Genomic DNA, 20,897 nt, shown 5'->3' with positions numbered 1-20,897 from the left:
TGATGGCCGATGGATTAAACGCACGCCGGAGGATGGCTGGTGGATGGCCGATGGATTCAACGCACGCCGGAGGATGGCTGGTGGATGCCCGATGGATTAAACGCACGCCGGAGAATGGCTGGTGGATGGCCGATGGATTAAACGCACGCCGGAGGATGGCCGGTGGATTAAACGCACGCCGGAGAATGGCTGGTGGATGGCCGAAGGATTCAACGCACGCCGGAGGATGGTCGGTGGATTAAACGCACGCCAGAGGATGGATGGTGGATGGCCGATGGAATAAACGCTCGCCGGAGGATGGCCGGTGGATTAATCGCACGCCAGAGGATGGCTGGTGGATGACCGATTGATTAAACGCACGCCGGAGGATGGCTGATGGACGGCCGATGGATTAAACGCACGCCGGAGGATGGCCGGTGGATTGAACGCACGCCGGAGGATGGCTGGTGGATGGCCGATGGATTAAACGCTCGCCGGAGGATGGCCGGTGGATTAAACGCACGCCGGAGGATTGCTGGTGGATGGCCGATGGATTAACGCTCGCCGGAGGATGGCCGGTGGATTCAACGCACGCCGGAGGATGGCTGGTGGATGGCCGATGGATTAAACGCACGCCGGACGATGGCTGGTGGATGGCCGATGGATTAAACGCACGCCGGAGGATGGCTGGTGGATGGCCGATGGATTAACGCAAGCCGGAGGATGGCTGGTGGATGGCCGATGGATTAAACGCACGCCGGAGGATGGCTAGTAAATGGCCGATGGATTAAACGTCGCCGGAGGATGGCTGGTGGATGGCCGATGGATTAACGCTCGCCGGAGAATGGCCGGTGGATTAAACGCACGCCGGAGGATGGCTGGTGGATGGCCGATGGATTAAACGCACGCCGGAGGATTGCCGGTGGATTAAACGCACGCCTGAGATGGCTGGTGATGTCCGATGGATTAACGCACGCCGGAGGATGGGCTAGTGGATGGCCGATGGAATAAACGCACGCCGGAGGATGGCTGGTGGATGGCCGATGGATGAAACGCTCGCCGGAGGATGGCCGGTGGATTGAACGCACGCCGGAGGATGGCTGGTGGATGGCCGATGGATAACGCTTGGCCGGAGGATGGGCCGGTGATTAAACGCAAGCCGAGGATAGGCTGATGGTGGCCGATGGATTAACCCTCGCCGAGGATGGCCGGTGGATTGACGACACGCCGGAAGAGTGGCTGGTGGATGGCCGATGGATTAAACGCTCGCCGGAGGATGGCCGATGGATTCAAACGCACGCCGGAGGATTGCCGGTGGATTAAACGCACGCCTGAGGATGGCTGGTGAATGGCCGATGGATTAAACGCTACGCCGGAGGATGGCTGGTGGATGGCCGATGGATTAAACGCACGCCGGAGGATGGCTGGTGGATGGCCGATGGATTAAACGCACGCCGGAGGATGGCTAGTGGATGGCCGATGAAATAAACGCACGCCGGAGGATGGCTGGTGGATGGCCGATGGATTAAACGCACGCCGGAGGATGGCTGGTGGATGGCCGATGGATTAAACGCACGCCGGAGGATGGCTAGTGGATGGCCGATGGATTAAACGCACGCCGGAGGATAGCTGGTGGATGGCCGATGGATTAAACGCTCGCCGGAGGTTGGCCGGTGGATTAAACGCACGCCGGAGGATGGCTGGTGGATGGCCGATGGATTAAACGCACGCCGGAGGATTGCCGGTGGATTAAACGCACGCCTGAGGATGGCTGGTGGATGGCCGATGGATTAAACGCACGCCGGAGGATGGCTGGTGGATGGCCGATGGATTAAACGCACGCCGGAGGATGGCTGGTGGATGGCCGATGGATTAAACGCACGCCGGAGGATGGCTGGTGGATGGCCGATGGATTAAACGCACGCCGGAGGATGGCTAGTGGATGGCCGATGGAATAAACGCATGACGGAGGATGGCTGGTTGATGGCCGATGGATTAAACGCTCGCCGGAGGATGGCCGGTGGATTAAACGCACGCCGGAGATGGCTGATGGATGGCCGATGGATTAAACGCACGCCGGAGGATGGCCGGTAAATTGAACGCACGCCGGAGGATGGCTGGTGGATGGCCGATGGATTAAACGCTTGCCGGAGGATGGCCGGTGGATTAAACGCACGCCGGAGGATGGCTGATGGATGGCCGATGGATTAAACGCACGCCGGAGGATGGCCGGTGGATTGAACGCACGCCGGAGGATGGCCGGTGGATTAAACGCACGCCGGAGGATGGCTGATGGATGGCCGATGGATTAGCGCACGACGGAGGATGGCCGGTGGATTGAACGCACGCCGGAGTTGATTTCAATTTGTTATCATTTTATTGTTAATTTTGCAATATACATATGTATATATCGCTTATGCGTACGCGTGAATTATTTATACATATGTATCACACATAAGCAAATGTTATTAATAAGTACATGTTAATATAATGAACAATACATATTAGTATTAAATTGTTATTAAGTAAAATACATTATGCATTCGTTGACACGCTTGAAAGATGATAAAAATTATGAAAAGAATTTTAAATTGTGAGAAAAGCGAGAATCTCGAGTTTGGAGTCGTCTGTAATTCCTCAGAAATCACTCCTGTTACGCGGGAAGCATGATGAGCAAGAGGTTGCGGCTCCAGCTGGCTAGTTCGGACACGAACCATTAGCACGGACGCAAACCATGTGCAGTTACCGAGCGAAACGACGTAGTTGAGTTGCACTTTCTCAGGCGGCGCGTCGGAAAATGCGTCCCCACGAAAAAGGCCGGGAGGCGGGATGGCCTCTCTCAGGTTTCTCTCTGTCTCTGGTAAGAAAAAGAAAGAGAACATAAAGCCCCTTGCACAATGCCAGGCAACAGGCAATAGGAACAGGGAATAGAAATCAGAAATCATGTATAAAGCCTTTTGCACAATGCCAGGCAACAGGCAATAGGAACAGGAAATAACCAAAAAATCGTTAATTACAACCTAAAAAATTCGAATGCTATGATTGGTTGGCAACAGGCAATAGGCACAGAATTTCCAACGTGACGGAAACTCTGTGCCTATTGCCTGTGTCACTGTTTATTCTGCATTTATACATGATTTCTGATTTCTATTCCCTGTTCCTATTGCCTGTTGCCTGGCATTGTGCAAGGGGCTTAAATGCAGAATAAACAGTGACACAGGCAATAGACACAGAGTTTCCATCACGTTGGAAATTCTGTGCCTATTGCCTGTTGCCAACCAATCATAGTATTCGAATTTTTTAGGTTGTAATTAACGATTTTTTGGTTATTTCCTGTTCCTATTGCCTGTTGCCAGGCATTGTGCAAGGGGCTTTACTGTAGCGCGATGTTCCTGACCAAAATTTGATTGGCTGTCGTATTCTTCGGCCGCCATTATGCGCAGTGCTACACTTGTCTTCCTACATCCAGAGAGAAGGATGAGAGTGGTCATGCCCGCATTTTAGGTGGTCCCCGTCCATGAGCGCCTCTATGTGCACAAAACGTGCACATTGAACTACGTAGCCATGTCCACGAAAATTTCTGATGGGTAACGCGTTATGTGCACGCTCTATTGGTTCTGTTCCGTGCTATGTGCACGATCTTTTGGTTCTGTTCCGTGCTATGTCGAAAGCGTCGGTAATGCATAATACTTGTATGGAGGGGATGTGCTGGCCGCGGCGGCCGCGCTCGACGCTCGGCAACACTCGGCAAGCTTCGAGCCAGTTCGAGCGAAGAGAGAAGGACAGACATACGATCTGCTGTCTCCTTATTATGATGTAGCTGTAGCTGCTTAGCACGCATTTCGGGTATCGCGTCTCGCGTCTCACCAAGCGTCGAGTCTCGAGTTGGCAAATCGACGATGCGTTGCGTTACATTTATGTTTCCACTTACGAATTTTAATTGTTATGTTTATAAATATATATTTATTTAATTATATTATATATGAAATTTATAAATATAAAATTTACAAATATAATTAAATAAATATTAACAAACATAAAAATTAAAGTTTGTAAGGATAATGTATAAAAATAGCAATCCTTGTTTTTGCCCATACGCTTTTTTATCTGAAAAAAGTCCTACATTAAAAACATTAACTTTAGCACAGTATAGCATAATATTTAAAAATATTTAAATGCATAATAATAATTAAATAAATATTAACTATCGAGAAAAAAATTGTAGTGTTGTTTTTACTCTTATTAAGTATATAATTTTAGCTATCCATGTTTAAACGACCAAATCACGAGCGCCAAAAGAGAGATATTGGATTAAAATAGAAACAATTTATTAAACAAACAATACACACGGTTAACGTTTCGACTGTACTTATAGTCTTCTTCGGAACGGATTGCTATGAAAGAAGAAAATAAATATCAAAAAACATGATAACGTGTTTAAGTTAACATTTTAAAACATTAAACAATCTCTTAATAATAATATAAATAAAATAAACAATCTAATTCAATCACAAATATAAAAACGCAGAAATAATCGAATAAAACGATGACAATATAACTATAAAATTTATTTATATTGAGAAGTAAAGAAGGTAATCTCTTCCATCAGAAAAAAATGTAAAAAATTGTTAAGGAGATATTCTGGTTTGAAAAGTCATAAAGAAAGATATTTTTCAGGAATTTTTTGCAGGGAAACGAAAAGAGCGAATAACGCTAAACTGTATATACATGTTTATTTAGCCTTATTTTGAAAATATATTTTTAGTTTTAAGTAATAAAAATGCTCTTCTTTTCCATATTATATCCTGTCATTAGAAGGTGTAAATGACAGACGCGAGACGGTGTAAATGATTCTAGCTGTTCTAAGTATCTGAAACGCAAAAACCAAAAATTTTTTTATTCAGGAGAAGTGTGGCTATCGTCTGAACTAGAACTGAACTAATATTTCCATTCTGGCGGCCTTTTTATTAAAAATATTATAACTTTTTTCGAAACTTTGGAAGTATTTTATTAAAAGAAAAAAAAACTAATAAACGTATAATGTTTATTCTAGTTCAGACGATAGTCACACTTCTCTTCTGAATAAGAAAAATTTTGGTTTTTGCGTTTCTGATACCTAGAACAGTTGGAATCATTTACATCGTCTTTCATTTATACCTTATTCTAGTGACCAGGATATAACATAGAAAATAGAGCATTTTTGTTACTTAAAAAATAAAAATATATTCTCAAAATAATGTTAAAAGAACATGAAAAGTTTAATGTTATTCGCTTTCTCCGTTTCCTACAAAAATTCATGAAAAATACCTATTTTTACGAACTTTCAAATCAAAATACTTCCTTAATTTATTATTTGTTATTAATATATATTGTTGGTAATTCATATATAAGTAATTAGAAAGCATATAGTACAAAATAGTTTCAATATTCAAATTATTGCAATAATGAAGAAATCAATTATTTACAATATATTTACATTTTCTTCTGTGTCTGTATCGTATGTATTATTGCAGACAAGTTTCTTTGCACGTTTACATTTCTTTTGCAGATTTTTTACAAGCTTATCTTTCACAAGTGTGATATGTCAAATACAGACAAGATTTTTGCACGCTCATCTGTTATAAGCGTAATGTCAATTGCAAGATTTTCATAATCAAACGTTCAACATTTTCGACATTTTTCTACAAACGAGGGACCAGCAATATCGTCCGCAGCATGTAGCCTCATAGGCCAGTCAATTTACGGTTTTAATCGAATTTGAATTCGGAAGTTTAATTTATGTGCCATTCGATATAGTAAATGGGACTGCAGATATAAACATATCAATTTTGTGCTTTGTAAAAAAATAATAATAATAAAATATAAATTATAAAAAATTGGTCCCTTTCGACCTTTTACTCGAAACGCTGCGAAAACCGTTCGAAATACAGCAAAATTGCACAAAGATAATTTTGTAGAGAATTAAATTTCCTATAAAAAGATCCGGGAGGAGGGCATTTCTCTTGTAAAATTAATAGCTCAGACATGAGCCGAAGTCGCGCGATCAGGAATTCGCCAGTCGCTAGCTCTGGTTAGTTGTAAAATTCAATATCAATACTTTAGCATTGAATGAAAACTCTCAAAAAATTCAAGGCTTAACTAGGTAAAATAGGAAAGCTATTTCTGGGTTCAAACATTTTTTTATCGATAAATTCAAATTATGACAGTTGTGTGACAAAAATTTATTTTTCGTTCGATACTGTATAACTTTGATCGGCTATATCTCGGAAAGTATTAACCGGAGTTCTATTCTTCCTCTATGAGAAAGCCAAATTAATAAATACTTATTATGCATCAAATAAAACACAAGAGCTTTCTCATAGAAGAAGCTTTATGAGTGAGCGAAATCAAATGGTTGATGAAGCAACGTGCAAATTCTTAATTTGCACACTTAACAATGGTGAAGAAGCGATGTGCAAATTCCTATAGGAATTTATTAATTTTGAATTCGAAGTATAGGTTCCAATCGAAATCCGCATGAATATAGAAACCGGGCTAATTAAGAACCAGCGCGGTAAATGATGCGCGAAAGTTTTATTTATATTTTTATTTTACATATTTTCCAACCTTTGACTGCGTGACGACTAGATTTGCCAGACTTGAAACACAGAACCTGGAAGGAAGTTCCAGGTTCGAACCCCCTGGCAGAGGTAATATTTTTCGCAATGATTTCTTTACAGTTATTTAGATGCATATAGCATCAAAAATTAAATCGAATCGATTTAATTAGGTGAAGGGGGGGATGATTTTACTACTCCAACCGGAGCTGTGTTTCAAGTCTAACAAATTTAGTCGTCAAATGTTAAATGTAACGCAACGCATCGTCGATTTGCCAACTCGAGACTCGACGCTTGGTGAGACGCGAGACGCGATACCCGAAATGCGTGCTAAGCAGCTACAGCTACATCATAATAAGGAGACAGCAGATCGTATGTCTGTCCTTCTCTCTTCGCTCGAACTGGCTCGAAGCTTGCCGAGTGTTGCCGAGCGTCGAGCGCGGCCGCCGCGGCCAGCACATCCCCTCCATACAAGTATTATGCATTACCGACGCTTTCGACATAGCACGGAACAGAACCAAAGATCGTGCACATAGCACGGAACAGAACCAATAGAGCGTGCACATAACGCGTTACCCATCAGAAATTTTCGTGGACATGGCTACGTAGTTCAATGTGCACGTTTTGTGCACATAGAGGCGCTCATGGACGGGGACCACCTAAAATGCGGGCATGACCACTCTCATCCTTCTCTCTGCTATTATTGACAATGATATTAATAATTCTTTAATTGTATAGTAATAATTGTTATTGTCTTTTTTTTTATTCTTATAGATTTGTTGATAAAATATTTTTCAATGTCTGTTATATCCTCACGTGTAAATAAAATGTAGTAGATGACACTCTGGCACTCAAAATAGGTTTTTATTACTAAATCTTTGTTATTTCAATAATGTACAATATTAACACATTTTTTTGTATTAATATTTTAATACATTTTAACACATTACTTCGATACACCTGTTCAACTTTCATACCTAGTAACAATAATGGCACCTCATTATACAAGATGTATTATCTAAAGTATACTTATAAGACAAATCTTATACAAAATAACATTGGGAATAACAATGATCAAAAAGCTGAACTAAGCGGCATATACCTATACATATAAGACTAGAGTTCGTACCAGACGAGCTCTGCGTTCGTACACATATTCATAGAATATATATCTTTCTCTCTCTACAAAATAATAGCAAAATATAATCTTAATATATCTTAATATTGCACATATATTAAATTGTATGGCAGGAAATTAAAAATGCATAAACTATACTTACATTGAAATGGAAATCTATCTTTGTATCGTTCTTCAATTAGAAGATGAGGATAAATTTTCAGAAATTAAAAATTTTATACGTGATCAATTTCATAAAAGCTGCTCTAAATAATCTTTATTATAAATTGTGAATTTTATATACGTTTTATATAAAATGATATTGCAAATTATGTGCGTAATATCTAACAGTAAATATATATTACAAAATGAGTTTATTATAAAAATAATGTTTCTGAAGACACAATGACATGATAAAGCAAAGAGAAAACAAAGATTCTGTCTGAATCTTTAAACCATTAATAACAACTCTCTGCAAGCGCACACAGTTACAACTATGCCAAGTGTGTTTTATAAGCAGCGGTCATTTGTTCGAGGAAAATGAATGTCAGGACTGTATGAGGCCCTAGACGTGCATAGTATGGGAAGAATCCTTTCCACAATGCAAACAATCCTTCGTTTCTTACAACCTTGGTCAGAACATCAATTGCGCCTGTAAACTCTGGTTTGCCGTTTATCGTTTTCATGTTTTGGATTCTGAAAGGAGAATCCTTATAGTAATCTGAATCCTAAATTAAAAATGTTAATTGAATTTTAAATAAAACTAAATTTATCGTATAATACCTTGTTTTAGCTATATCTACAGGCATGGAGGCAGCAGTGGTGACTAAACCAGAAATCATAGAGCTTGCAAAGTGTAATAAAATATTTTCCTCAAAATATCCTATTTTGAAAGAAAAAAAATACAATACAACAAATGTAAATAACAACATTTATATGTATAATCGTACAGTCTAAGAACGATACAAATCTTTCTACAAACCTGTGTCTAGCAATGCTTGTTTGGCCTGAGAGTACGATGCCAACTGTGCTGCGTTTACAACCATAGCTCGTCCCATAGTAGGAATGGCGCCACGCCATAACGTAAAGAGACCTTCCTCTCTAATTATACGGAATAACGCATTGAATACGTTTTTGTAATTACGCCTCTCAGCTGTATTTAAACCATATAAAATGTTTAAATTCTACACTATGTACATGGATATGTATACTAAACTAATAATATACACTAAAGTAATAATCCCTATCACGTGGAAAAAAAATAAAAATTTACCGATAGGTAATCTTCCATCCGCAGTCATCCTAATTAAAGCTACTTCCGCTGGTGTACCTACAAATGCTCCGACACACCCAGCTACCATACCAAGTAGTGCTTTTACAACAAAACTTGGCTGCTCGTTGTCTTTTCTAAATAAGACAAGTGTATTTTTAAAATTCACTTTAATATTCACTTTTTTTAGAAGAATAATTTAATCAATCTGGACCACACATAAAGTTAACTTACGAAGAAACTTCCATAAGCCAAGTATATATACCAAGTCTAGTAGTAGTATAAGTGGCCTGTCGCATTAAACCAGCGGATAAGCCGGAGTATAATGCCAAAACACCTTCATTTTTCAGAATGCCCGAGGTAACGATTAACGTCGACGTTTTTGTGCCGCTTAACTGCATACGATTCTTTATTAAATCCAATGGTTGTACAAAACATGTTGCTGCCATGCTGTAATTAAACACACACATATTATATCCTTTATATACTGTCTCCTGGGAGAAAATATACTCTCTAATATACACAATTAAATTTCATAATGTATATTAACAGTTACGTTTAATGAAAATTAGCAATCAGCATATAAATATATTTTGATAAAATTTCATTTTTTGTGTGTAAATGTAAGCAAAAAATAAAATTACATTTTTTATTTTTTTAGGAATTAAATAAAGTCAGTCAATTTATTTTAAAAATATATAAATATTATATTGTATCTGTAAATTATTAAAAATTAGAAAATAAATTTTTTATGACGCTATCGATATAAGAAGAGCTATATTGGTTTATCCAGGGTTACAACTCTATTTATAGTATGCGAATAAGGTATATAGATATACATATACATCATTGCATCATCATGAAAAATTAAAATTTATTTTTTTCTTCTGCTTCTAGTTACTTAAATAGTAGCGTCAGTTATGTAATTTACAACAAGTGATTCTGATAAGATTTAATCTCGACCTTCGAACCTCAACTTTTAGTGATTGCGAAATCCTCTGATAATTATTAGAAAACAATGTACACTTGTCATCTAAGATTGTCGTCTCAAGACTATACATTCACAGATGTCACATGTCTAAAATAAATGTAAAAAAAAGGACACTAACCCAGAAGTCCCACCAATGAGGAATTTTACACCGTTCGGTACTGTCTTTTGGCTGCTCATTTTGACTAAATTAATTAAACTTGTTGAATATCGCGTCTATATTAATCGTGATATATTAATCACGCGTATTTTCGTCTAAAATGAAGGGCAGTAAACACCGGACGCGCGCGTGTAAAGAAAATAAAATAATTAAAAAACGGCTTATCGAAAGGAGCCGCGTGTTACCGGGTATGTACACCGCTCATGAACACGGAAGAAATCGGAATGGTCGGAATTCGGTCGGAATCATATACCCGCGATCGCCCTTCGGACATTCGTGGCATATGTCATCAGCTGACACGGAATTACGGAAGTAGCAGAAGCAGAAGCGCCAGAGCCCAGAGCGCCAGAGCGCCACCTTTCTACAAACTTGGATTGGATGCTTCACAAATCACATTCACATATGAAGTTGCACCCACTGTGGATTTTACTTGCGGCTTGCGGAGTCGTATCTAAATACTCATGCATTATGACTGTTGGTTACATCCCTAAGAGCAAAAAGTCGACTTTAAGTCGACTTGAAGTCGACTTCTACCGAAACTGACTTGGCAGAGAAGTCGACATTTTTAAGGACGAAAGTCGACTTGAAGTCGACTTGAAGTCGGCGAATGTCGCAAAAACCACCGACTTAAAGTCGACTTCCCGTCATGATGAAAAGTCGACTTCCCGTCATGACGAAAAGTCGACTTCCCGCCAACTTTTAAAGTCGATAAAATAAACCGCCGCGTACGTCTGGAGGTCAATTGTGTATCTTGAAACGAGGTAAAAATAACAAAAGTTAACAGATTTTATTAGATTTTGATAAATAAAATCGTAGATGCGCTAATGAATTTTCTCACTTTTGTAATTTTTACCTCATTATTTCAAGATACACAATCGACCCCTTGCTGGAGGGCTAAAACTGATGCATTTCGACTTTTTTTCATATATAAAATAATTTAATTATCTAAAAAACTGTATAATTACAATCCTAATGTTTTATTCTTAATTACAAAGGCGGCCATATCTGTGCCACTTCTGCGTGCGCGGATTCCGGCAGCCACTTCTGGTAAGCTGACAATAACAGAACTAAAATTAAAACATTCCAGCGTTAATCGCGAAACAATATGCAAAATTAGCTATATAAATATATATCATATTATTATCATAATGTTGTAAATATATAATAATATTGTTTTATATATATATATATTATTATAAATATATAATATCCACAGACTTTTATACTAGACCACTAACATCTATGGACGCACTGCCGAAAAGCTGATGCGAGTGCAAGGTGCAGGTGTTAGTGAAGGGTGCGGCCATATTGAATTAACAATAAGTCACTATCGGGTGTTCAGTTGCTCATGATGTGCGTTTATCTGCATTTGTTATTACAGTACATAACGAAGCAGGCGAATGTTTTTGTGTTAAATATTGGTACATGTTATCAATAAGTTTGTAAGTCATGCCTTCGACGTGTAGCGTACTTGGATGCCAAAATCGAACCACTACTCCTGTAGTATTAAAACCTTTCTTTTGGACATTCTGTATATGCCAGACTATTGTATAGAAATCTTGTATAAAACCACTTGTATAGAATAGTAGTATAGCATATCTTGACTAAAATCAACATGGCGGCAAGCATCACGGCCGAGATGTCTGTCAGCGGTCTAGTATTGTATAGAAGTCTATGATAATATCTAAATATTATTTTATAAATTAAAATCTCACATTTTTTATCCGAACCCCAGATTTCTAGCAGTTTGTGTTTGGACACGACTCCCTGCGACTGCAGCGTTTGTACTATTGCTTGAGTGCGTGGTATCAACCTGAAAAAATCGTATTGAATTGATGTAATCTATTTGATGAATCAACGTGAAATCAAAAGGAGATAGAATAACGATTTACCTGGCCCATGACTTGGTGATGCTCCCAGGTGTCGTCAGCAGCGACGGGACAAATCGTTTCAGCTTAGGGCACACTTGACCCTCCAAGAAGAAATACGCTAACCACTTGACACCGTCCACGGATGCTCTATATCCATCGATGGTAGTGCCCATTCGGCCTTTCCGAATGTACCAGACACGCGGCAAATGATCTTCCCGGTTCATTGATTATATCTATAAATATCTTTATAAATAAGTAGGAAAAACATTATAAAGCAACAATTGTGATAAAAATACCTTGGCGGTGGATCAACCAATGGTTCACTAAGATGGCATAGCATGGGCGAATTTCGGCAATCATTCGGGTTCTATCACCGTGACACCTCGCATGTACATCTTATTTGTTTCGTACACCTCTTTATAATCCACCTATTCCGGACTGATTTTCCGTAGAACGCACGAAGAATGCATGAACACAGGTTCCTTCATTTCTGGTGTTCTGAAAGATGATACAGAATGGAGAGGTCGCATTCAATAGGTCTTAATTATCGATGATAATTAATAACACACCATACCTAACCTGTAAGCATGTTTCCACTTGGCCTTATCCTGATCCTCTTTTACCTCGTCGGGCAAAACCTTCCTCGCGACTTGATCCGCCATACCTGCAAGAACTATCTGGCGTCTTATCGTGTCCTGTCTCGCGGCACGTATTCCTCGCACTCGCGTAAACTCTGGTCCACTCATCTGGTCCTCCAGCCTCCTCGAGATTCGCCGCCATATTGATGATGCATGACGCGCCGCTTGACTGTTTTCCGTCTTTTTATAAGTCGACTATTTAGAAGTCGACTTTTAGTCGACTTTCCGCCATTTTTAAAAGTCGACTAGAAGTCGACTTATAAAAGTCGACTTGCCGTCGACTTTCCGTCAACTGTGCTCTTAGGGATGTTTATTTTGTAATTTTTATTAAAAATATAATAAAATATGCATTACTGATACGAGATTACATCTTTTAAATATATAGTCAAATAAAAAGTAATATTACTTAAAATTTCAAGAATTACGATTTATTATGAAAACTTGTAGAATTTTAGATTTATATGGAACTTTAGTCGCGAAAATCTTGAATCTGAAACATATTATATTGCTATTGGATAATGGGAGCACATGTAAATTGTAATTTTTTTTTAATTATGAAACGATAATGTAGATAAAAATGTCTTGAATTTTTATTTACACAACATAGAAACTTATTGTACAGTTTAACTTAGAGACTACTACATAACTTGATTATAATTCTAATTTATTTAATGTTACAAACTATAACTACAAATTTATAATTTCTATTCATTATCTTATATAATACCGTAGATATTTTTATATACAGAATAATGAGATGAGAGATTTCTGACTACTGATCTGTTGAAGTATCGTGCGACGTGTTGGATAATGGTAATAACTCAGGCTCTGTTAAGGATATCATACGTCCACACGAATCTGACGATCTAAAATTAATTTAGGTTTATATTTAATTGAGCATTGAAAAGAGAAGCATTATTTTTAGAATCTGAAATATATATACAAATACATCTTACACATCTTTTAGAAGATGTAAGACTTGTTTGTGTTCTATTCCTTCCAGCCACAAATTCAGTAACTCCTCTCGCTTACATCTCAGCAATTGTTTGCAGGCATTCAGATTCTCCTTCACCGCATGAATCTTCTCTCGCGATGACGTAACTTTCTCGGACAGCGCACTGAATATCTAAAATAATACGTGGATAGGATACAAGCTCGCAACAATAAATATCCGAGTTCTTGCTCAATTCAAATATGCATGATGCACGTCCATATTTACTTGCATAACTTCCATGAGATCCTGATCGTGCGACGAAACCAATTCCTCCAGTCGTTGATCGCTTCGTTTGTACTCCTTTTCCAACTTGGCTTTCTCAATCTCGCGTTGCTCGTTTGTTTCGCTTGCTGATAAAGCGCGGATCACCGAGATCAGCAAACCGCTCTATTTAAGGCATATACGAGACACATGACAATTCATTCAACAATGCCTTGTTCTAATGGAATTCAAATTAAGGGAACTTTTTAACACAACTATGAGATTTACTTACCGTTTCTTTCGTCGGCTTAATTCCTCGCGGTGGTTTGACAGGAGGCGTCATATTCATCTTACAATTGTAAGTAGCTACAAAATAAAAGCAATCTGTATTCCGAGATTAAGGTTAACCCTTCTCAATTTAACTCTCTTTTCTCTTGTCGACATAAATGTACGCATATAAATGAGAAAAGTACGACGAAAAAACCTACCAATCCTTTTAAATTGCAAGATTTCTAAATGTGTTTCGAATATAAAGATGAGACGATTTTGTATTACAACTTAATCGTCGTGTCAGGTTAAGTTATTGTATACGAGCAGTGAACTGTATAGTATATAATACATAATTCATAATTCAATTATATATTATATAATTTACTATATACGAAACACAGCTTCTCTATTCTAAGTTTGTCTCCACTCCGAGTCAGCTGTTTTCTTCTAAACTAAAATTCTCCCCTCTCACGCCGCCCGCCCTTTACTCACGTTAGCCACTTGACACGTGATCACGTGACTACGTGAGAGTCGGAGTCAGTCGGAGTGTAGGACAGAGCGCGCAAAAGAATTTTTATAATAATTTTTCTAATAACCGGAATGGATTTCCCGAGCGAAATCTCAGTAGAGGAAATCGCCTGTAAATCTGTTACTTCAGTCGTGCTTCAAAATCAAATTGTACGTTCAGGTTCAGGTTATTACCTTATTAAGAGGGGAAAAAAAAGAGGAGACAAACAAAGCACGAAAAGTGAAGACCTATTTTCTTCAGATGCACTTTACATACACACCTCTGGCTTTCCGCAGCTAATAAATACAGTTCGTGTGTCAAGGCAACGCGTTATGCATACTTGCGTTACTCTATCGGCACTTGGAATACATTTGCAAGATTGCAAAGCATTTCCATAATAAAGACCTCCGTCAGTCAGAACGAAATGCACGTTGCAGGAGTAATAGAGATGCCACTTGCCAGAAATGGTTTTTATTGAAATCGCTTATCGGTAGAAAATAATAAATATCTTGGAAGCCAATGGACAATTACGAATTTTATTGCTGTCTTAAGAACATGGGGGATTTCTCTCTCTAACAACACGTAATGCGGCGTATAACCAGCTGGTACATTTTTATGTGTTTAAAAATGTCGTACGCATTGGACATAAATTGTCAAATTACAGACACTTGCGGTAATGTTTTTTTTTTTTCACTTTTTAATTATCACAGAATAAATTTTATACAATATCCTTATTGTACAATACTTCAGTTCTCAGTTGCAATAAAACGAGTTATTGCATATGTGAAAAGAAATTTTATATATGTGAAAAGAAATTTCATATATGTCAAAAGCGTATATATAAAAAGAAAATCAACGGCCAATCCTATCAAGAGAATATAAGGTCTTTGTAGAAAACAGAATTTAACATATTATCACGCACACGTACACATATATACATAGTTTCCTGTTCCGTTCCATCTTGTATATATCTCTTAAGACGTCTATTTTAAACTTGTATGTTAATATATACCTTAAAAATATTAATTATATAATTACGTGTATATATGAATTATATATACATAAAAAATTGTAGTACAATTTATAGAAAATTGTATAATAATTATATAATTAATATATAACTAGAATTAATAATATATCAATAATTATTATATCAACTATCTACTTATATATATATATATGCATATCTTACGCATGTATTTCACATGTGAGGCCACCTTATGAGAATTTATTTTCTAATAGTGCAGATGGAAAAATAGTTGTCTTATCTGCTATAACAGCGCAGTACTGAATGGACTTCTTTTCGTGCTATATTATAAATTTATAAATAGAAGAAAATTGCAGAAAGCCGAAATAAAAGAAGTATAGATTACACGAGGCAATTTTCATACCGCAGAATATATAAGATAAAGCAGAATCTGAACGTTAAATATATTCCATCTAAGCACCAATACGTCTTTGAAAAACATATTCTGAATAAAATGGAAAAGAGAAAAGAAAAAAATATTAATACGCTACTATCTGCGATAAAATAAAGAATAGTGAATTGTATAAATTATTTAGGAATGTACCCTGTTGAAAAAAATAATTAAATGACACACAATCGGTTGCGCTTGTGATGGAAAATAACTATTCCTTTAAAACGTTCAAATGTATTTCGTAGGAAGAAGGAAGCTTTCCTGGCTTTACATCTGTGGTAACTGATCAATGGGCGTGGCAAATCTGAAATCTTCCGGGAAGAGCTTATTCGCATGCGGATACATCAATTTATACGACTGTCGGATTGTAACATCCGCAACACCGGCGATATCACCGATTTCTTTCTGCGATCTCTTGTCATCCGATGCCTGTGTAGAATAAAAATACATGAAAATAAAGTAGTGTCCGCTTAATTGCAAAATGCAGTGTCGCGCTATAGTTACACGTACCTGTGACGCCATATAAATTGCCGCAGCTGCGACAGAGATGGGCGATCTCCCAGGTACAATGTCAATCTCCACTGCTTTCCTAGCGATATGTGTAGCAGCTCTCTGTACCATGTTGGGAAGGCCGAGATTGGAACAGAATCTGGACATAAAGTCACCCGTGGTGATGAGATCCACGCTAGTTTCGAGAGCTTTGAGAATCAACTTGAAGCATCGGCCGATTTCTTTCTTGCTTATCTTGCTGACTGCGCAAATTTCCTTGAATGTCCGCGGCACACCTTCCTGCCGACAAGCAATGTACAAACACGCGGAAGCAATCGCGTCGTTTGAGCGTCCCTTCAGGTTTTTGCCATCGTGCACTTGCTTGAACAATGTGTTGGCTCTGTCCACAATAGTTTTCGGTAAATTGATACGATCTGCCATATTATTGATCTCGCGAAACGCATTGAGCAGAGCTCTGTCAGAACTGCTCATCTGAAAGTAATATATAATCTCCGTTTGGCAACTTTTGTCATGTAAAATAATAAGAAAAAGAAATTGAATACTAACTGTACGTCGATTTTGATACTTGGCGGTACCGAAGCCATCGAAAGACGCAGCGCCCGTTCCCGGTCCAATCATCGTGGACAAGTCTGCACTGTTGAGGAGGTGATTCTCTGGACCACCCACGCGCGATGGATCCACTCCCGATTTCTCATTGCTAAATGTCCTCCATTCTGAACCTACGTCTATCACTCTGTAATACAAGAAACATATAAATGTCAAATTTATCGCAGCTAGCTTTACGCTTGTATCTACGGCTCTTTTACCTATCTCCCACAACCAATCCACATTCCGAGCAAATCTGATCTCCTGCCCTATAATCTTCTATAAGTGGAGCATCTGGATGTGCGTTACAACAAACCTTGTTTGTAGCATTCCTGTAAAAAAAGGATTTCAGGAATAAACATTCCTCGTTTGCGAATATCTCGTATTTTTGACATTTATCGCATGTTTCTATCAATGTGCCAATGGATAAATAAGTTCTTCGTCCCAATTTTATCTCCAAGAGCGATATTCGTAATCGGATTTTATATTTAAGACCGTCTTAAGTACAATCTTAACATGTTACGAATCAATCATAAAGTCGTATTAACATTTCAAGATGTTACTTAAGACGGTCTTGAAATAAGAACGGACTATAAATATAGACCTAAGTCGCGAACGTTTAATATGTCCAAGTGTAACGTAGCTGTACGATCGTGCAAATTAATTTCAATTTGAGTATTAAAGTTTGTATCGCAGCTCGGCCTTGTCGCGATTATTTATTCTTACGTTGACTTCTGTGAGAAGCGTGCCTCGTACTGTAAATAAAATCGTACAGCTGTACGCAATCTTAACCTTCAGCCGCGATATCGATACGGTCTCAAGTGCGACTCGTGAGTCTCGTGACGACTGACGACTGTTATCGTCTTCGATGATCGACGGCCGAAAGTGAGATTTATTTTTCGCGAAGCTTACCGTGACGAACTTGCCATATTTGCCATATACACTGCTCCGCAGTCCGCACAGTCCGCACTACTCGAACCCGACCCAGTATCCAGTAGTCCAACTCCAACCTCCAACAGAAGATGCATCCAGTACTGTAGTGTAAACTGCAAACTGCAAACTGCCATGCAACCGCTCAGAGTTGCCAGTGTTGCCACTAGGACCTAGGGTACCAGTAACCGGTAATTACGGTCTCTAGATTTCCGTGCTGGACACGAGCGCTCCCTACGGCTGCGTTCAGAGGGCTACGGATCTTTAATACGATTTGTTCTTGATTCTCGCCTTCAATTCTTTTCGCTGCTTGTAAGCGTACAAACCAATATTACTTACAATTAGTAATAATGAATTACTGAACGTTTACCGAGCTAACTGAGCCGCTTCTTCCGCTAAACGCAGCCAAAATCACTCAAGATGAGCAGTAGACCAGTAGTCATATTTAAGAGCACAATAATCTTATGTTACTCATTTGCGCTATAATCTTTATTTAAAAATTCTTAGAATTACAATATATGTGGCTACATATACATAATATAGAAGATATATATTCCTTCTTATATATTAAGGCTAATTACGTACTAATCTTTTTGTCGTATTTTTATAATATTAATAATTTTCTAATATTTTTATAATTTTATAATATTAACAATTTATCAATTATTTAGCCATTAACATTTAACGAAGAAAGCTCGACAAATTATATAAAATTATATATATATAGTATGTTGATAGCATATTATATAAAATATTTGTCTGTAGAAAAATCAAAATAACAAGTTAAATAATCATGTATTGTTTAATTAAACTGACTTAATTAAATATAAAAATACACATTACTCTGCTTAATTATCTGCTCCAACTCTAATGTCGATAGATCCTTCTCCACCGTTATAAGGCGGTTGCGTTTGTTTGTCATTATTATTAGGAATTTCCGTTGTTGTTGGAAATGGTAGTGGTGTTTGAGTTTTATCATCGGTGTTCGGAGTTTCTTGGATGATGATGATTGGCTGATTGTGAGCGTGATTGTGAGTCCAATGATTCCCGTGTGGATGATGCTCCTTTTGGTGTCCCGGTGGAACGTTATGCCATTGCCACGGTCTCCTATCGGGATTCTGTTGCGGCGTATTTTGTGTGTCGTCGGAGGCAATAATCATCTACGAATGTGAAATGTGTTTTTTAAACATATTAAATAGGATTTACATTCTACTATGGTAAAGTGCCATATGAATGTATCAATATATCGCAATGTTTTTTTTAAATAATTCTAAAGTACTTCGAAAAAATCAATCTCTATTATACCGTTAAATATCTATCAAAGTCCACCGAACTGGATATATGTAAATTCAATCGACCATCTTTTCGCTCTTTAATTTTTTTTCCGATCAAAGTTTGTATGAGAAAATTTTTTCTAAGTCTATGAAAATATTGTAGATGATCATAATTACTTGACAAGTTTTTTTTAATACATAAAAAGTTGATTCGTCGCGGAAACATTGCGTTTAAGGATTTGAGAATGATCGTGATTATTATAAGTGCATATATAGGTACTATGTCGTTCGTCCTTGGATTTTGGCATATCCACTCGACGTCGGAATTGATCGTGAATCTATTGTTCTGATTTTCCATCGATTGTGGTTGTGCCCAAGGTGGACCACGGCCATTGTTTCCTCTTGTATTTTGGAAGCCAGGATAAGTCGCCCACCCTGGTTTAGCTTCAGTCCACCCCTCGATGGCTACGAGCAATGCAACGGCGACCAACAGTATCTTCATTTTCTATCGTACTTGATAAATTTTCTAAACTTTAGACATTGTTGAGCTTTCGTCAAGTCGCGTAAAAAAAATATGCAATATTTTTAATTAGACAATTTAATTACGGTAAAACGGTCTGCTAAATCCGTGGATCGATCGCAGCTTCCGCGCTTCACTTACAAACAGGATTTTAACACAGGGTCGGCGAAGGAACACCCGGAAAGCCACGATTAACGGGGAAAGAACCGCTCTTGGCTAATGAGCCGATATTACGGCGTCGTTTCCTTATATAGCGATTTATTAACACGCAACCTCATCCGCTCTGCTCATCCGGTGGCCGACTGAATTCGATTAACACAATCAACTGTACGTACTACTACGTGAAACGGGGGATTTTGATCCATGAATGACGTCGGCAACTACGCTGCGACGCATTCGCGATTTATATGTGTGATATAATACAAGAAACAATTCTCCGCGCTATTAAAACCGATTAGGATACTCTTTCTATCCCCCTCTTTCTCACAGCGATTCATCGTCGTAATACCGGTTTGGAGTTTTGAGGAACCGGTATCGCAAAATTACGCGAATCGCCTCGACGCGGCTGCCGCTATCATTAAGCATCGAATTACAGGACGCCGTGAGTCGTGAGCCGGCGGCCGACGCGGAATTATTGTAATTTATGTCACGGTTCATCACCACGCTGCCATCGCGCGTGTATGAAAGGTCAATGAATGTCGCGCGCTGGTACGCCGCGCTTTTTTTCCAGATCTAATGAAACAAACGGTTTCCTCGCCTCGCACCGGCAACCGTTTGCGAGTTCAACGAAAGTACGATTGACGTTTTCCTCGCCAGTAATACCAGTAATACAGCTAATAAAAATCTATTCAATGTCCTTGCAAAGTCTATGTCGCGTCTAATAGTTTCCTGAATGAGGACATTAGCGTTGGTCCTCTTAAAACATTTTAGCTGACTTTTGATGATCGGCGTATAATCGATTCGATTAAAGTTTAGATAAATAGGTTCCTTCTCTAAAATCGAAGTTAGTTTCTTACCGTTTAGCGAAAATTGATTTGGAATAATTTATCAAATACTTTTTAATAAATT

The 20,897-nt window shown here is 38.5% G+C and overlaps 5 protein-coding genes and 3 long non-coding RNA genes across 13 annotated transcripts; 2 read left to right on the top strand and 6 right to left on the bottom strand.

Annotated features, from left to right (window-relative positions):
- Nucleotides 1–2,333: 2,333 nt before the first annotated feature.
- LOC139768888 (uncharacterized) lies at nt 2,334–5,254 on the bottom strand. Its single transcript, XR_011717449.1, has 2 exons — nt 3,377–5,254; nt 2,334–2,836 (listed from the first exon to the last, which is right to left on the bottom strand). It is a non-coding gene; the product is annotated as an uncharacterized lncRNA (long non-coding RNA).
- A 2,164-nt stretch (nt 5,255–7,418) lies between these two features.
- On the bottom strand, nt 7,419–10,497 carry LOC139768884 (mitochondrial 2-oxoglutarate/malate carrier protein). The gene is made up of 6 exons (XM_071699534.1): nt 10,072–10,497; nt 9,197–9,412; nt 8,966–9,099; nt 8,675–8,845; nt 8,476–8,575; nt 7,419–8,388 (listed from the first exon to the last, which is right to left on the bottom strand). The coding sequence occupies exons 1-6, from the start codon at nt 10,128–10,130 to the stop codon at nt 8,187–8,189; spliced, it is 882 nt and encodes a 293-aa protein (XP_071555635.1). The 5' UTR covers nt 10,131–10,497; the 3' UTR covers nt 7,419–8,186.
- Nucleotides 10,498–11,024: 527 nt separating this feature from the next.
- Nucleotides 11,025–12,833, bottom strand: LOC139768885 (probable ATP-dependent RNA helicase DHX37). 3 transcript variants are annotated; one of them, XM_071699535.1, is made up of 5 exons: nt 12,556–12,833; nt 12,278–12,479; nt 12,003–12,214; nt 11,826–11,923; nt 11,025–11,177 (listed from the first exon to the last, which is right to left on the bottom strand). In XM_071699535.1, the coding sequence occupies exons 3-5, from the start codon at nt 12,203–12,205 to the stop codon at nt 11,098–11,100; spliced, it is 381 nt and encodes a 126-aa protein (XP_071555636.1). In that variant the 5' UTR covers nt 12,206–12,214; nt 12,278–12,479; nt 12,556–12,833; the 3' UTR covers nt 11,025–11,097. The 3 variants fall into 3 exon arrangements, with proteins under 3 accessions (XP_071555636.1, XP_071555637.1, XP_071555638.1); XM_071699536.1 differs by having other exon boundaries at nt 11,025–11,162; XM_071699537.1 differs by lacking the exon at nt 11,025–11,177 and adding an exon at nt 11,448–11,764 and having other exon boundaries at nt 12,556–12,831.
- On the top strand, nt 11,072–11,819 carry LOC139768887 (uncharacterized). Its single transcript, XR_011717448.1, has 2 exons — nt 11,072–11,157; nt 11,327–11,819. It is a non-coding gene; the product is annotated as an uncharacterized lncRNA (long non-coding RNA).
- Nucleotides 12,834–13,187: 354 nt separating the features above from the next.
- Nucleotides 13,188–14,571, bottom strand: Sec8 (Secretory 8). Its single transcript, XM_071699533.1, has 5 exons — nt 14,303–14,571; nt 14,107–14,180; nt 13,839–14,000; nt 13,576–13,745; nt 13,188–13,485 (listed from the first exon to the last, which is right to left on the bottom strand). Exons 2-5 carry the CDS (start codon nt 14,161–14,163, stop codon nt 13,392–13,394), a joined length of 483 nt encoding a protein of 160 aa, XP_071555634.1. The 5' UTR covers nt 14,164–14,180; nt 14,303–14,571; the 3' UTR covers nt 13,188–13,391.
- A 36-nt stretch (nt 14,572–14,607) lies between these two features.
- On the top strand, nt 14,608–16,469 carry LOC139768882 (uncharacterized). Its single transcript, XR_011717446.1, has 2 exons — nt 14,608–14,762; nt 16,256–16,469. It is a non-coding gene; the product is annotated as an uncharacterized lncRNA (long non-coding RNA).
- On the bottom strand, nt 16,225–18,178 carry Tfiib (transcription factor IIB). The gene is made up of 5 exons (XM_071699526.1): nt 18,018–18,178; nt 17,327–17,437; nt 17,067–17,253; nt 16,521–16,991; nt 16,225–16,439 (listed from the first exon to the last, which is right to left on the bottom strand). Exons 1-5 carry the CDS (start codon nt 18,170–18,172, stop codon nt 16,278–16,280), a joined length of 1,086 nt encoding a protein of 361 aa, XP_071555627.1. The 5' UTR covers nt 18,173–18,178; the 3' UTR covers nt 16,225–16,277.
- Nucleotides 18,179–18,818: 640 nt separating this feature from the next.
- Nucleotides 18,819–20,122, bottom strand: LOC139768880 (uncharacterized). 4 transcript variants are annotated; one of them, XM_071699532.1, is made up of 3 exons: nt 19,971–20,122; nt 19,590–19,822; nt 18,819–19,195 (listed from the first exon to the last, which is right to left on the bottom strand). In XM_071699532.1, exons 2-3 carry the CDS (start codon nt 19,809–19,811, stop codon nt 18,884–18,886), a joined length of 534 nt encoding a protein of 177 aa, XP_071555633.1. In that variant the 5' UTR covers nt 19,812–19,822; nt 19,971–20,122; the 3' UTR covers nt 18,819–18,883. The 4 variants fall into 4 exon arrangements, with proteins under 4 accessions (XP_071555633.1, XP_071555630.1, XP_071555632.1 ...); XM_071699529.1 differs by having other exon boundaries at nt 19,590–19,840; nt 19,916–20,121; XM_071699531.1 differs by having other exon boundaries at nt 19,590–19,835; nt 19,916–20,121.
- Between the last annotated feature and the right edge of the window lie 775 nt (nt 20,123–20,897).

Source organism: Temnothorax nylanderi, unplaced genomic scaffold (genome assembly GCF_030848795.1).
Source record: "Temnothorax nylanderi isolate EJ_2023f unplaced genomic scaffold, tnyl_v1.0 TNYL_tig0018_pilon, whole genome shotgun sequence".
Taxonomy (NCBI): domain Eukaryota; kingdom Metazoa; phylum Arthropoda; class Insecta; order Hymenoptera; family Formicidae; genus Temnothorax; species Temnothorax nylanderi.
This window is presented reverse-complemented; position numbering and strand designations above follow the sequence as displayed.

What these genes read in the sequence shown, in the direction of transcription:
- Tfiib (XM_071699526.1), bottom strand. Translation starts at nt 18,172, where the DNA reads ATGGCAGTTTGCAGTTTGCAGTTTACACTACAGTACTGGATGCATCTT. An exon ending in AATATGGCAAGTTCGTCACG is followed by an intron (nt 17,438 to 18,017) that starts GTAAGCTTCGCG and finishes CTTTTTTTACAG; the next exon opens with GAATGCTACAAACAAGGTTT. An exon ending in GGATTGGTTGTGGGAGATAG is followed by an intron (nt 17,254 to 17,326) that starts GTAAAAGAGCCG and finishes CTTGTATTACAG; the next exon opens with AGTGATAGACGTAGGTTCAG.
- LOC139768880 (XM_071699532.1), bottom strand. Translation starts at nt 19,811, where the DNA reads ATGAAGATACTGTTGGTCGCCGTTGCATTGCTCGTAGCCATCGAGGGG. An exon ending in ATCCAAGGACGAACGACATA is followed by an intron (nt 19,196 to 19,589) that starts GTACCTATATAT and finishes TCACATTCGTAG; the next exon opens with ATGATTATTGCCTCCGACGA.
- LOC139768885 (XM_071699535.1), bottom strand. Translation starts at nt 12,205, where the DNA reads ATGAACCGGGAAGATCATTTGCCGCGTGTCTGGTACATTCGGAAAGGC. An exon ending in ATCACCAAGTCATGGGCCAG is followed by an intron (nt 11,924 to 12,002) that starts GTAAATCGTTAT and finishes CGATTTTTTCAG; the next exon opens with GTTGATACCACGCACTCAAG. An exon ending in CTGGGGTTCGGATAAAAAAT is followed by an intron (nt 11,178 to 11,825) that starts GTGAGATTTTAA and finishes TTTTAATTTTAG; the next exon opens with TTCTGTTATTGTCAGCTTAC.
- LOC139768884 (XM_071699534.1), bottom strand. Translation starts at nt 10,130, where the DNA reads ATGAGCAGCCAAAAGACAGTACCGAACGGTGTAAAATTCCTCATTGGT. An exon ending in GGATGGAAGATTACCTATCG is followed by an intron (nt 8,846 to 8,965) that starts GTAAATTTTTAT and finishes GTTTAAATACAG; the next exon opens with CTGAGAGGCGTAATTACAAA. An exon ending in ACAAGCATTGCTAGACACAG is followed by an intron (nt 8,576 to 8,674) that starts GTTTGTAGAAAG and finishes CTTTCAAAATAG; the next exon opens with GATATTTTGAGGAAAATATT.
- Sec8 (XM_071699533.1), bottom strand. Translation starts at nt 14,163, where the DNA reads ATGAATATGACGCCTCCTGTCAAACCACCGCGAGGAATTAAGCCGACG. An exon ending in TTAAGCCGACGAAAGAAACG is followed by an intron (nt 14,001 to 14,106) that starts GTAAGTAAATCT and finishes TGCCTTAAATAG; the next exon opens with AGCGGTTTGCTGATCTCGGT. An exon ending in TTACATCTTCTAAAAGATGT is followed by an intron (nt 13,486 to 13,575) that starts GTAAGATGTATT and finishes AATTAATTTTAG; the next exon opens with ATCGTCAGATTCGTGTGGAC.